The sequence below is a fragment of the Impatiens glandulifera genome, chromosome 2, assembly GCF_907164915.1.
Source record: "Impatiens glandulifera chromosome 2, dImpGla2.1, whole genome shotgun sequence".
Classification (NCBI taxonomy): domain Eukaryota; kingdom Viridiplantae; phylum Streptophyta; class Magnoliopsida; order Ericales; family Balsaminaceae; genus Impatiens; species Impatiens glandulifera.
The window spans coordinates 27,236,020-27,251,311 of record NC_061863.1 but is presented as its reverse complement, the minus strand read 5'-3'; the positions used below and the strand labels follow the sequence as shown (position 1 = coordinate 27,251,311).

Below are 15,292 nucleotides of genomic sequence, written 5' to 3'. Positions count from 1 at the left end.
ACTTCCAAATGTCTTGGAATCGATTGTCAAGATTCTTCTCATCGTTAAAAGTCGCATCATGATGTGCATTCCCAAAATTCTCTTCAATCCAATTGTTAAGGACATTTTCCCATCCGGTTAAACTCAATCGTTAATTCTTAATTCATTGAAGGATTTATATAGTTAGAGTATCAAGATTTCTTGAATATTGGTTTCAAGAATTTTATCCCCTACATGGTGGGCTATAGTAGCATTTCCTAATTTAATCTAGGAATTTCTAGAATTTTAAAAAATCTCTCCAAATTTGATGAACTTGGTTGTCAAGAATCTTCTTATTTAAGAAATTTGCATCCTTATGCACATCATTCCCTAGAAATTCTTGAAAATCAAATATTAAGAATCTTATTCCCCTAGAAAGACACACTTTCATGTGCAATGTTGCAATATCTCTCGAATACAATTGTCGAAAATCTCTCTTGATATAGGAAGATGCTTTTCATGCACATTCCTCGAAATTTAATGAAATTATATTGTCGAGAATCCCTTCCTAGAAACCGCATGCTTATGTGCAATTGTAAAAAGTTCTTAAAGTTAACTATCAATAATATTTTTCCCAGTAAAGAGAATTCATGTGTTAATTATTAGTTGTACTAAGAATTCCCAGAAGATTGTAGTCTTAAAGATCTTGAGAATCCTTGGAATCTGATTGTCAATGATTTTATTTTGTTTCCTTGTGTCTCATTCTTATATGTGAATTGTAAAAGCTTTTGAATTTGTTCAAGCAATTGCATGGTATTCTTTTATCATGTTAGGAACATTCCTAGTTTATCAAAACTCTTAATCTTGTTAAGATTTTTGCAAATATTCATGTCGTTTAGTATTTGTAATAAAGACATATTCCACTATAGAATGAGTATGAGACACGTGTCTACACTAGGCAAATTATTTTAAGAAAATGCCTACCAAGAGTGTGCATTTTCTAAAGGTTCACGCGGATATTCCCCAGCGCATCTAAAATCGGAGGTCCCAATTTATGCTAGATTTTTCTTGTTGGGAAGTGAGTCCTGACATCCAACTTAGTGGTGTAGGTTTTTCTCAATAGCAATAGATTCTAGGTAAACAAAAACTCTTATATCGTTTGAAGATTTTTAGGAAAATTACATTTGATCTTTTATCCATAGTACTAAAGATAAATGACCTCGGATCATTCATCGGAACTCTAGTTGAGACTAGGAACATTTTTCCAAAAAATGCATCAAAATATTCTTAGGTGTTAATATCACAATTAGTGGCTAAGAATGTTAGTGTGCCCATATGGTGTCCAAACTCTTGATCTATTTCAGATTAAGATAATCGAATTCTTGGAAAATCCTCTAGCTTTGAACGCTAAGGTAATTTTATACTTTAACTGTTTGTTTCCTTCATCCGAATTGTCCATTTCTACACTCTTGGTAGACTTGAAATCTCTAGAAAGTCATCCTGTCTAAATTGTCCATTTATACATCTTTGGTATAATGGAAATTTCCAGTAAGTCATCTTGTTTGAATATTCATTGCTACATCCTTCGTAGAATGAAGAGTCCATAGTTAGTCCCTTTTTTGAATTGTCTATTTTTACATCCTTGGTAGAATGGAAATCCCCAAGAAAATATCTCGTTTAAAATTGTTCATTTCTAATCTTTTGGTAGAGTGAAAATCCCTAGCAAGTCAGTTTGTTTGACCTATCTTATTTCTAAATGTTTTGATAGAATGAGAATTTACAATATGTTTCTTTAGAAGTTCTCTTATTTGGTATTACTATGGTATTTCCTTTCCTCCGAACTCTCCCTTCTTTATGTTTGGTAGGATGGAAGTTTATGGGTCTTAGAGAATCCTCTAGCTTTCAGAAGTTAAGATACTTGCACTTGCCCAAATTATTCATTCCCACGTCATGGTCAAGATGGATATTCTTAGTAGGTATCTTAATAAATCCTCTAGCTTTCAAATTATAAGGTATTTTGTTCGTTCCAACTGTCTATTCACGCGTCATCGTTAGGAAAGACATTCTTAACATGTATTCTTTGAAAAAACTCTAGTTTATGGATGCTAAGGTATTTTGTTCGGTCTTATTGTCCATTCCTATGTCATTTATAATGTCTCCTTTGCCTTCTTAAACCTAAGGGTCTTAATCATCCATGAAGGCCCAACCCAAGGAACATTCTAGAAGCCTTGTAAGAAAGCATGCCTTACATTAATGAGCCATTAAATGTTGTGGTTGGTTAGTAATCCATTAATGTGGTAGTTGGGTAGTAAGCCATTAATTTTGTAGTTGTCTAGCACACCATTAATGAGGTAGTTGTGTGTTATGTAATTAATAAAGTAGTTGAGGATATATCTAAAAATACATTTGAGGTATTCCTTTATAAATCACCAAGAATTCAATCAATATAATTCTACTATAAGAGATAATTTCTCTCTCTAGAATTTTTGTGTCCATTCAATTAAACATCGAGTGTTTGTTTCAAGTAAGGCTGAATAATTACTCGTTCTTCCGAAGATCGTAACTAGTGCCGCACGGATCATAAGTGAAAAGATTGAGCTCGTGACACATTGTTAGGAGGGATATTCTTAGTATGTTTCTGTAACCCCGGAAAAACCCTTTGTTTTGGTTTTCATGACTAGCTCGAGGTTCGAGAATTTCAACATCGGTTTGCTTGTCAGAAATGTTTTTTAAAATAAAACAATATTTTTTTAAAATATTTTCAAATGATCCCTAATAGATTTTGAAATTAATTAAAAATAATTAATTTGGGTTCAATTACAATTTGATTTTTTAGAAATCCATTAGTTTTATTTAATTAAACATAATTAATTATATGATTATTTTTTTGAAATAGAATCTCCAATTGATTTGTGAAAATAAAAAATAATGGCATACGTATACAAATGTATTGTCCTGATATTTTTTAGTTTGTAGTTTGGTGATACTTGAGAAATGACTTTCGCATTTCATTTTATGTACCTGTTTTAAAAATGGTCTATACATATAAAGTTGGTTTTTAAAAATTGGTTGTATAATATTTATGTTTTGACCGATTATTCTAGTCATGCTTCTAGGTTTTAGCGTTATTTAAATATTGAAACAATAATATTTAAATGTTGGTACATGTTGTTGATGATAACTAAAAAGAAGTATTCTTGAAGAATATCTGTCATTTTAAGGGTGTTAGAGTTTAGAAATAAACATTAAACATGCTTTAGTAAAAATATCTTTTATGGAAATAATACAAAAACTATTTTGAAATCATATTCCAATTACTTTGGATTTTTAGAAAATGGTTAGGGGTTTCAAAATTACAAAAATAATTTTTGAGTTTTGAAAAGTGAAACCAGACAGCCCTAAGACTAGTGTCTTAGGCTTCAACTTCATTTTTGTTGGTCGTGGTCTAAAAGACCTTGTTCTAAGTCGAGGAGCCTCTCGGTTGGGGATCAAGATCTTTGATTAGGGTTTCAAAGTCCCCCGTTTGAGGTGCTAAGGACTCTCGGTCCTTCGCTAGGATTATTAGTTAGGTTATATAAACCCACCGATCTTGGGTTAGCTTTGGGCTAACCTCATCGGTCCTAGATTCGGGAATTCTTGGTTTGGGTGAAAATTCTTCAGTCTTATGTTATAATTCTCGATCATGGATATAAAAATCCTCGGTTGGATCTCTCGGTCATAGCTCAAGAACATCGGTCAGACCTCTCGGTCCTAGTTCAAGAATATCGATCAAACTTGTCAATCCTAGTTCAAGAATATCAGTCGAACGTCTCATTCCTAGCTCAAGAACATCAGTTGGACCTGCCAGTCTTATCGAATTTCTCGGTCTTTGGTTTTAATTTCTCGGTCCAAGGTCTCGGTCCAGACCGTGATTGTCGGTCGGACCTCTCGGTTCTTAAGAACACAAAAGTTGTAGGTTTTGCAATTTTGATTTAAACTTGGATTCTTTGATCCAAGAGTTTGGGTAGATTCACAATAACAGGATCATGTATGAACGATATATTGTTCCTATAAAAAGATAGGGTTTAGATACCTAACTACAATTAAGGTTTAAAAAAAGATCGTTTACGAACGATCTCTTGTATCTATCAAAATATAGGGTTTAGCTACGTAACTACAATTAAGGTTTGAACGGAATTGTGTACGAACAATCTCACGTACCTATCAATGGGTAGTGTTTAAATACTGATATGACCGGCTTAATCAATAGAGACAGGGGTCTGGCGATTGATGAAGGCTTATGAAAAACGGTTAGAAAGAATTATTGTTAGGGATTTAATTCACTTTCTATTCTACGCAAATCCTTGTAAACACTTGAAATAGAATCAAGTGCGGAAATGTTTACTTAGGTTTGAAGCTTAGGAACATGAATGAGAAGATGACAGAAAGTAACAACACAACAGTTTGTTTATGGATGTTCGGAGCAAACTCTCCTACGTCACCCCTTCTTCCAACCACCGAAAGAATTCACTATAATATGCTTTGAATCAAATACAATTTGCACGAATAGCTCACTGTTGAACAGACTCTATTCAATTTACAATATGATGAAGAATATCACTCAGCTAAAATAATGCTTTGATTCTAATTCCCTCTTGAAAAACACACAGTAAAGCAAGAAAGCAGCTAACAGTTTCAACAGATCGATTAATTTCACTCTCTGTAATTCCAGTAAGCAAGACAATTCTTCCGTTGTCCTTGAGAATCTTTAAATATGAATGTACCAACGGTCGAATCTTCATAATGACACGTGGCAAGCTTCCATTGGAACGCCTCCATAGTACACAACAGACTCTGAATACAAGGATTGTGGCCGTACACAACATGTAGTGCGTCGAATATTCTTCAGAAATGTACCTACAAAACAAATACTGTGAAGGATATTCGCTTACGTGGCATTGGTTGATTGGTTGCAGCTGGTTGTCATACTGATCTTCACTAGAAAGTGGATCAGGAGTAGCATACAGCTAGAGCACGTGGGTAGGCAGGTGTAGCTTCAAGCAACTTCTTAAGCATGGCATTAGATGTATTTCAATTAGACGACCTCGTCTAATGAAATCAGACATACCCGTCAAATAACAGAATCCATTAGACCATCTGGTCTAATGTGATTAGACTTTACGTCTAATAACAATCACTTAAGACTAATATGAAGGAGTTAGACTGCACTTCTAACTTTCACTAGTTAGACTGCACGTCTAACTGTCACATTCAATTAGACTGCACGTCTAACTCCACAAGTTAGACTACATGTCTAATTACGGTTCCACTTCAGACTAGTCTGAAGGAGTTAGACTGCATGTCTAATTTTCACCAGTTAGACTGTATGTCTAACTTTCTCTTTCCATTTAGACTGCACGTCTAACTCCACGAGTTAGACTGCACGTCTAATTACGAGTCTATTGGACTACACATCTAACTCCACGAGTTAGACTACACGTCTAATTACGAGTTCATTAGACTACACGTATAACTCAACGAGTTAGACTACACGTCTAATTACGAGTCCATTAGACTACACGTCTAACTCCACGAGTTAGAATGCACGTCTAATTACGAGTCCATTAGACTGCACGTCTAACTCCACGAGTTAGACTGCACGTCTAATTATGAGTCCATTAGACTGCACGTCTAACTCCACGAGTTAGACTGGACGTATAATAACGAGTCCATTAGATTGCACGTCTAACTCCACGAGTTAGACCGCACGTCTAATTACGAATCCTTCCATTACACTGCACGTCTAACTCCACGAGTTAGACTGCACGTCTAATATTCACTTTACATTAGACTGCACGTCTAACTCCACGAATTAGATTGCACGTCTAATTACACTAGTTAGACTACACGTCTAATTTTCACCAGTTAGACTGCACGTCTAATTTTCACCAGTTAGACTGCACGTCTAACTCTTTCCAGTTAGATTGCACGTCTAACAACGCTTAGTTAGACTACACGTCTAACTTCGTTAGTTAGACTGCACGTCTAACTCAGTGCATCTAAAGCCAAATCGGTATAATGAACCTCATTAGAACCAAGTCTAATAAAACTTGATTTCGATACACCTGCATCAAAATCAATTAGACGCATAGATAATCCATTCATTATCAAAATTACAATAGTCAAACTATTTCAACACTTAGTCAAAATAATTTGACCCATCAATTTCCCCATTTTTGATGATGAGATTGAAATCCTGCATAGACAACAGATTAGCGTATCCATCATATAAATATAAACAATCCCCTATTTACATAAAAAATTCCAAACACACAACATTCAGAATATAAGCACATAATTAGGAGGGTTTTCAGGAGAAACACACAAAACATTCATTCAAAAATAACCGAAATAAGTTTAAAACACAACAACATCAAAAGATCTTCCAAAAGCTTCATTTTAAATGAAAATTAAGTATATTATAATCTTCTTCTTCTTCTTAATCCTCTACTGTAAAGGATAATCTTCAACCTAAGAAGTCTCTAAGACTGCGGTTAGAGATATCTCATTTCCTTTTCTTAGACTTGAGTCTCTTCACCCTAAGAACATATTCAACAACCTTCTAGTTGTTCAGAGTTTTTGAAGAGTGATGATACCCTTTACCAGGTTCATTGACAAGAAAGCAGAAGAAAGCGCCAAGTGGACTGTCAAAGCCAAATATTCTCTTCCGAGCGCAAATCATTCTGACCAGATTTCCGAAGAGAAAACTAGCCTAGTTGACAGGTACACCCCTGGTGATATCCACCATTATCTCAAAAACCTTCGTACAATACTTGTAGAAAGATTCTTTGGCGAGAATGGATTTGGAGATAATTCTGAGAAGAGCAAACTAATCTTTCAGGACGCTTTTCTTCCCGTGAATATTTCTTAAGGGGAGAATCAGAGAAGATTTTCATCATTGTGAACATGATTTATACGGGGAAGGTGAAAACTCATGAATACTTACAGTGGGAAGTTGGAAGAACATACCAAACGAACTTTCAGAGATACAGATCATCCTTCCCATAACGATCCCAACAATGTACTTATCCTAATAGAAATTAATCGTTTCAAGGAACTCATGAATCAACTGTTCGTGATAGATAGGATGAGGGGTGAGGAATTTTCGCAGCCCGGAGGCTTTCAATGACTCAAACATTTTCAACATTCCAGGAGATTTTAACGTGGATACATATCTAAAATCCACTTGAAGAGATTTCAGAGAGAAGGATGACATTTCGACTAGGTGAACAAGAACTAGACGATTTAAATTCTAGAGAGAGACACGAATTTTGAAATACTCAACCATTTGATTAATATCACTCATTAAATATTAAAAACCTATCGTGTAGTTAATATGCAATGATCATACCTACCGTCAAAATCTCAGAAATTGGTTCCCAAGGGATGCAGCATTTAATATTAATCTTGAAAACGCATAGTTAATATTAAAAGTACAAACTAAAGTCATCAAAAATATTAGTCATTCTTTATGTATTGAAAGACATGTATCTTCAATCGTTTTGAGGAATGAATGATTTGATTTTTGGTGAGAATAAGTACATGAGCAGATACATAATTAAATGACAGTTGTCCAAATAGCCAGAAGATGAAAATTCCAATTACACAAGTAGTTAGACGTCTATTCTACTTTTCACATTTTCAACTTCTACTTGGAAATCCGTCTATTAGACGTATACGTCTAATTATGCAAGAACAACAAGTGTTGCACGTTTGTCTGGTTAGACGTGAGCATCCTCTTGCTCTTAAACGAAAAAAAACGCCTAACGTCTATTAGACATATGCGTCTAACCACGCAGGTTAAATAACCAAGACAAATATTCCAAAGGAAAATTAAACTGCTAGAGTAGACGTACGTCTAAGTAGTTGTGTTTCTCAAACCCCAATCCTTAGGACGTATTAAAACCTCGGTCTTCATGTCTGTTCAGTTACGTTTTGAACAATAAGTTCCTCCTCAAATTATGCACGTACTCACATCAATCAAGATCAATAAGACCTAAAATATTTCTAAAATGAGAAAACTTAACTTTGGGCAGAGGCTTCGTGAAGATATTTGTGGTTTGTTGATCTGTAGGAACATATTCAAGACGAATCTGCTTCTGATTGACGTGTTCTCGGATAAAATGATGTTTGATTTCAATATGCTTTGTCCGAGAATGTAGAACTGGATTGTAGGTGATTGCAATAGCACTAGTGCTTTCTCATAAAATTAGAGATTCTTCAGCCTCAATTCTATAGTCTCTGAGCTGTTGTTGAACCTACAAAAGCTGAGAGCAACAACTTCCAGCTGCGAGATACTCTGCTTCTGATGTAGACGTGGCAACTGATGTCTTCTTCTTGCTGTACCATGAGATTAGACGATCTCCAAGGAGCTGGAAAGTTCCACTCGTGCTTTTTCTATCAATTTTGCACCCTGCATAATTTGCATCTGAGAAACTGGTTAAATTGAAACTGGAATCTTTCGGATACCACAGTCCCACATTTTGAGTTCCCTTTAAGTATTTAAGAATACGTTTAACAGCAGTAAAGTGAGAAAGTTTAGGATTAGCCTGAAATTTTCCACAGACTCCAACGACAAACTAAATGTTTAGCCTACTAGCAGTCACATATAGCAAGGATACGATAAGTCCTCTATATGTTGTTACATCAACACTTTGGCTGCCTTCATCTTTATCCAATTTACTAGAGGAGCTCATTGGAGTGGCTGCGGCAGAGCAGTTCTCCATTACAAACTTCTTTAGCAGTTCTTTGGTGTATTTGGCCTAATTGATGAGGGTCCCTTTTTCTAACTGACGGACATGAAGCCCAAGGAAGAACGTTAGTTCCCCCATCATGCTCATTTCAAATCTGTCCTGCATCAGCTTAGAAAATTTCTCACAAAATTTGGGGTTAGTTGAACCAAAAATAATATCGTCAACATATATTTGAACAAGTAGAATGTGAGAGTCTTTAGTGAATCTAAACAAGATTTTATCCACAGTTCCAATAACAAAATCATGATCAAACAAAAATTCGGTTAAAGTGTCATACCAAGCTCTAAGAGCTTGTTTCAAACCATACAATGCTTTATCAAGCTTTTAAACATGATTAGGTAACACATGATCTACAAATCTAGGGGGCTGCTCAACATATACTTCTTCACTCAATTTGCCATTTAAAAATTCACTTTTCACATCCATTTGAAAGACCTTAAAGTTCTTAAATGATGCATATGCTAGGAAGATTCTAATTGCCTCAAGTCTTGCTACAGGTGCAAAAGACTCATCAAAATCGATACCTTCTTCATGTTTGTATCCTTGAGAAACTAAACGAGCTTTGTTTCTAATGACCCAACCATCTTCACTAAGCATGATTCTAAAGACCATCTTGTTCCTATGACTGACTTATCAGTTGGTCTAGGAGTAAGATGCCACCCTTATTTCTCACAAATTGGTTTAACTACTCCTACATAACATTGATCCAATCTGGATCAACTACGGCTTCACTAATTTTCTTGGGTTCAATCTGAGAAATAAATGCAGAGTTGGCCATTTCATCCATCAATTGACGTCTTGTCCTTCGAGGAGAGAAGGGATTTCTGATGATCAATTCTGGTGGATGATTTCTGTTCTATGTGAAGTTGGATCCAAGGGGATTGGTCATCTGAACGGGTGACTCCGCGACGTCTAAACTCACAACATCTTGTTGAACAGGAGTTTATACGTCTGGTTGAACCTCAACCGGATCAACCACTAGATCAGACAACGCATTTCGTTTATCCAGAGCTTCTTCTTCTTCACTCACAGACTCAAGACTTGTCACTTTTAGTCTGTCAGAAAGATCAATGGGATCAATGAATTTGCTCTCAACAGGCTCATCAAAAACTACATGGAGGGATTCCTCAACGGTTTGTTTTCTTTTGTTGTATACTCTGTAAGCATTGCTTACTGAAGAGTATCCCAACATGAATCCCTCATCTGCTTTAGTATCAAAAGTAGTCAAATAAACTTTTCCATTGTTATGAATAAAACATTTGCACCCAAATATCTTAAAATAATAAACTGTGGGAGTTCTCCCATAATACATTTCATAGAGAGTTTTATCAAAATGTTTGTTGATTATCGACCGATTTTGTGTATAGCAAGCAGTACTTATGGCTTCTTCCTAGAACCTCTAAGGCACGTATGATTCAGCTAGCATGGATCTTGTTGCTTCCTTCAGAGTCCTCACTCTTCTCTCAGCAATGTCGTTTTGTTGTGGAGTTCTGGCACTAGACAACTCGTGCCTAATTCTAGTCTCCTCGAGATAAGATGTTAGGTATCTATTAGTAAACTCAGATCCCTAGTCACTTCTAATGCATGCAATATTAAAAGATTTCTGATTCTGAATTCTTTTAAATATTCTAATCAACAGTTTTGTCTTTTGATGGCAAAAATGCAACCCATGTAAATCGAGAAAAGTCATCAATAATAATTAGAGCAAATATCATTCCTCCTAGACTCTTTACAGGAATTGGGCCAAACAGATCCATATGTAACAGTTCTAGACAACGGCTGAATTGAGACTTCCCTTTATTTTTGAACGATGATCTTCCATGTTTGCCTAACTGGCAAGCAGGACATACCTTGTCCTTAGCAAACTGCAATTTAGGTAATCCAATAACTAAGTTGTTTGAACAAATGTTGTTAATGGTTTTGAAATTTAAATGGTTCAATCTTTTATGCCATACCCATTTCTGGTCATTCTTGACAATCATGCACATAGGATCAGAAGATTCTTTTTTCCAATTCATTTTATATGAGTTTCCTACTCTACTACCAGTTAATAGAGTATTTCCATCTTGGTCCTTAACCAAACATGCATGAGTTTGAAAATCAACTGACAAACCATTATCACATAACTGACTGATACTAATCAAGTTATAGCACAAATTGTCCACAAGTAACACGTCATTAATGGTTAAGTTACCATGGATAATCTTACCCTTACCCATGGTCTTACCCTTCTTATTGTCACCAAAGGTAATCTTAGTTCTAGAACAATCTGCTATGTCATATGGCTGGAACAGCCTCTATCAAAATACCATACAGATTCCTCCAGCCCATCGTTTATTTGTACCTACACAAAAGAGTATTTACAATCTTTTGGTACCCACTTTTAATTGGGTCCTCGGTCAATCAGTCCCTTTGGAATCCATATTTGACATATTATAATAGATTTCCCATTTTGTTCTATGATTAATGCGTATGATTTTGACTTAGCAGACGACTTTCTGCTAGCCACTGATCCTTTAGCTTTTGAAGAAGAATTTCTTTTAAAACTCTTTGACTTTGAGTCAGGTTTTAGATTGCCTGTTTTGCTAGTTGCTTCTAATTTATTCTTCAGCTAGCTAACAATCGGCGGAACATAAATAATTTCATTCTTAAAAGCTACTTCTTCGGGAATAAGATCAGATTCACTATCAGTCACACTCCCTTTAACAAAACTTATTGGCTTAAGCTTGTCATTTTCTGAGTTTGACTTTTTGCAGGACAGGTTAGGGTCATTGCTATCAAATCCTAGACCAGATCTAGATCTAGTAGGTTTTAACATACTAATCTGATGTTTGACAGCATCTCCAGACCTTGTCCAAGTACTAACTACATAGTTTAGTCTTTTGTTTTCAGTAGAAAGGGTTTGAATCTGTTCTTTGATCATTTCATTTTTTGATAAAATCTCTACTTCTTTTTTTTCAAAAACATTTGTTTCAGAAGTTTTATGATATGAAGGAGTGTTTAACTCATATTTCACTTTCATCTCATAAAATGAATCTGATAGCTTTTTGTACTCATGGGTCATTTCATTGAGTGCATTAGTTAACTTTTCGTTTGTAAATTCTGTTGTAAAGACATCATTTACCTTAGATTGGTCGTCTGCCATCAAGCATGTAACAACATTAGTCTCTCTTTCAACATCAGTCTCTCTTTCAACAGGAGATTCCTCTGAGTCGTTATCAGCCCATTTGGATTTGTTTACAATACACATGAAAACTTTCTGATACTTCTTTATTCGAACGTTTCTACCATAGATCTGAGTAAGCTTATCCAATATCTCTTTAACATAGGAACAGGACATGATTTCATAGAAGACGTTCATGTTGATCGATTGATACAAAATGTTCCTAGCAACATTATCCAGGTTGTTGGTCATCTTGTCTTCAGTAGTCCATTCACTTCTTGGCTTCGAAATCTTTATGGGGCCATCAGTAATGACACTCCACATATCACAATCAAGAGCAGCCAAGTGAGCTTGCATTCTCATCAACCAATATTCACAGTTATTTCTTGACAGAATAGGGATCTCATTGATGATAGACATGATTCAGGTTCTGAAAGCTTGAGAATAGAAACAGAGCTCTGATACCAATTGATAGGATCAGCTTAATCAATAGAGACGGAGGTCTGGCAATTGATGAAGGCTTATGAAAAACAGTTTGAAAGAAATCTTGTTAGGGATTTAATTCACTTTCTATTCTACGCAAACCCTTGAAAACACTTGAAACAGAATTATGTGCGGAAATATTTACTTAGGTTTGAAGCTTATGAACAAGAATGGGAAGATGACAGAAAGTAACAACACATCAGTTTGTTTATGGATGTTCGGAGCAAACTCTCCTACGTCACCCTTTCTTCCAACCACCGGAAGACTTCACTATAATATGCTTTGAATCAAATACAGTTTGCACGAATAGCTCACTGTTTAACAGAACAGACTCTATTCAACTTACAATATGATGAAGAATATCACTCAGCTAAAACGATGTTTTGATTCTAACTCCCTCTTGATAAACACACAGTAAAGCAAGAAAGCAGCTAACAGTTTTGACAGATCGATTAATTTCGCTCTCTATAATTCCAGTAAGCAAGACAGTTCTTTTGTTGTCCTTGAGAATCTTTAAATACGAACAGGTACCAACGGTCGAATCTTCATAATGACACGTGGCGAGCTTCCATTGGAACGCCTCCATAGTACACAGCAGACTCTGAATACAAGGATCGTGATCGTACACAACAGGTAGTGCGCCGAATATTCTTCAAAAATGTACTTGCAAAAAAATACTTTGAAGGATATTCGCTTATGTGGCATTAGTTGATTGGTTGTAGTTGTTTGTCGTACTGATCTTCACTAGAAAGTGGAGCAGGAGTAGCGTACAGCTAGAGCACGTGGGTAGGCGGGTGCTAGCTTCAAACAACTGCTTATGCATGGCATTAGATGTATTTCAATTAGACGACCTCGTCTAAGGAAATCAGACATCCCCGTCTAATAACAGAATCCATTAGACTACCTGGTCTAATGGGATTAGACTTTACGTCTAATTACAATCACTTCACACTAATTTGAAGGAGTTAAACTGCACGTTTAACTTTCACCAGTTAGACTGCACATCTAACTATCATATTCCATTAGACTACACATCTAACTCCACGATTTAGACTGCATGTCAAATTACGGTTCCACTTTATACTAGTCTAAAGGAGTTAGACTGCACGTCTAACTTTCTCTTTCCATTTACACTGCACGTCTAACTCCAATAGTTAGATTGCACGTCTAATTACAAGTCAATTAGACTGCACGTCTAACTCCATGAGTTAGACTGCACGTCTAATTACGATTATATTAGACTACACGTCTAACTCCACGAGTTAGACTACACGTCTAATTACGAGTCCATTAGACTACACGTCTAACTCTACGAGTTAGACTGCACGTCTAATTACGAGTCCATTAGACTACACGTCTAACTCCACGAGTTAGACTGCACGTCTAATTATGAGTCCATTAGACTGCACGTCTAACTCCACGAGTTAGACTGCACGTATAATTACGAGTCTATTAGACTACACGTCTAACCCTACAAATTAGACTGCACGTCTAATTACGAATCCTTCTATTAGACTGCACGTCTAACTCCACGAGTTAGACTGCATGTCTAATATTCACTTTTCATTAGACTGCACGTCTAACTCCATGAATTAGACTGCACGTCTAATTACACTAGTTAGACTACACGTATAATTTTCACCAGTTAGACTGCACGTCTAATTTTCACCAATTAGATTCTACGTCTAACTCTTTCCAGTTAGACTGCACGTCTAACACCGCTTAGTTAGACTACACGTCTAACTTCGCTAGTTAGACTGCACGTCTAACTCAGTGCATCTAAAGCCAAATCGGTCTAATGAACCACATTAGAACCAAGTCTAATAAAACCTGATTTTGATACACCTACATCAAAATCGATTAGACGCATAGATAATTCATTCATCATCAAAATTACAATAGTCAAACTATTTCAACACTTAGTCAAAATAATTTGACCCAATAAATACCTAACTACAATAAGGGTTTAAACAGGATTGTGTACGAACAATCTCACGTACATATCAATATATAGGGTTTAGATACCTAATTACAATAAGGATTTTTAGCAAAATCATATACAAACAATATATCGCACCTATAATAAATAGGGTTTTGCATACCTTTATACAAATAGGATTCTAAAATGGGATTGTGTACGAAAAATCTCACGTACCTATCAACTTATAAGGTTTGGATTCCTAACTACAATTAGGGTTAAACAAGATCGTGTACGAATGATCTCACATACCTATCGATAGATAGGGTTTAGGAGACTCGATTTGCTTATTATTCTTTGGAAGTATCGGTCGTGGCTCTACTCCTTTTAAGGGAATATTTCAACTGAATAATTGTTTCCCTTTCTTTTTGAAAGTGTCCTTCACAGTTAGTTTAAACCCGCCAGTCGATGGTTTCAAACTTTATTTATGGACAACTGACTTATGTTTTTGGATAAAGAAACATTTTTTTAGCAGTTCCTATCCTTATTTATCTCTTTCTTTTCACGAGATTGGAAGTATCCTTGATCCCTCAGTATAAATCATGACGCTTTTGGATTCGAAACATATTTAGGGTTAATCTTTGAACATATTTTCTGCCATTTGTGATGATTTTTCTTTTATCATGAAAAATAATTTCTTTTTCCCCAACTTTTGAGATATCAGCTATAAATTTGATCTCGTGTATAAACGATTATTTAGAATCATAACCCTCGAAGAAGATAGTAAAACTTTGACGTTTTGATAAAAGAATGCAACTCATTTTTTATTGCTCGGCCTTAATCACATTTCTTGATAGTTCAATTCATCGCAAAAACATTTTAGAGAGGTTTCTCGTATTTTTGTGTTGGGTTTTCATTTTTCATTTTCTCTCTTTTTTTCTTTTGTTGACTCGCGGGTATACCTGGTAGAATCAGTAC

General features: G+C 35.6%; 1 protein-coding gene across 1 annotated transcript; it reads right to left on the bottom strand.

Annotated features, from left to right (window-relative positions):
- Positions 1–10,378: 10,378 nt before the first annotated feature.
- On the bottom strand, positions 10,379–12,090 carry LOC124924540. The gene is made up of 2 exons (XM_047464563.1): positions 11,875–12,090; positions 10,379–10,615 (listed from the first exon to the last, which is right to left on the bottom strand). Exons 1-2 carry the CDS (start codon positions 12,088–12,090, stop codon positions 10,379–10,381), a joined length of 453 nt encoding a protein of 150 aa, XP_047320519.1.
- Positions 12,091–15,292: the final 3,202 nt, after the last annotated feature.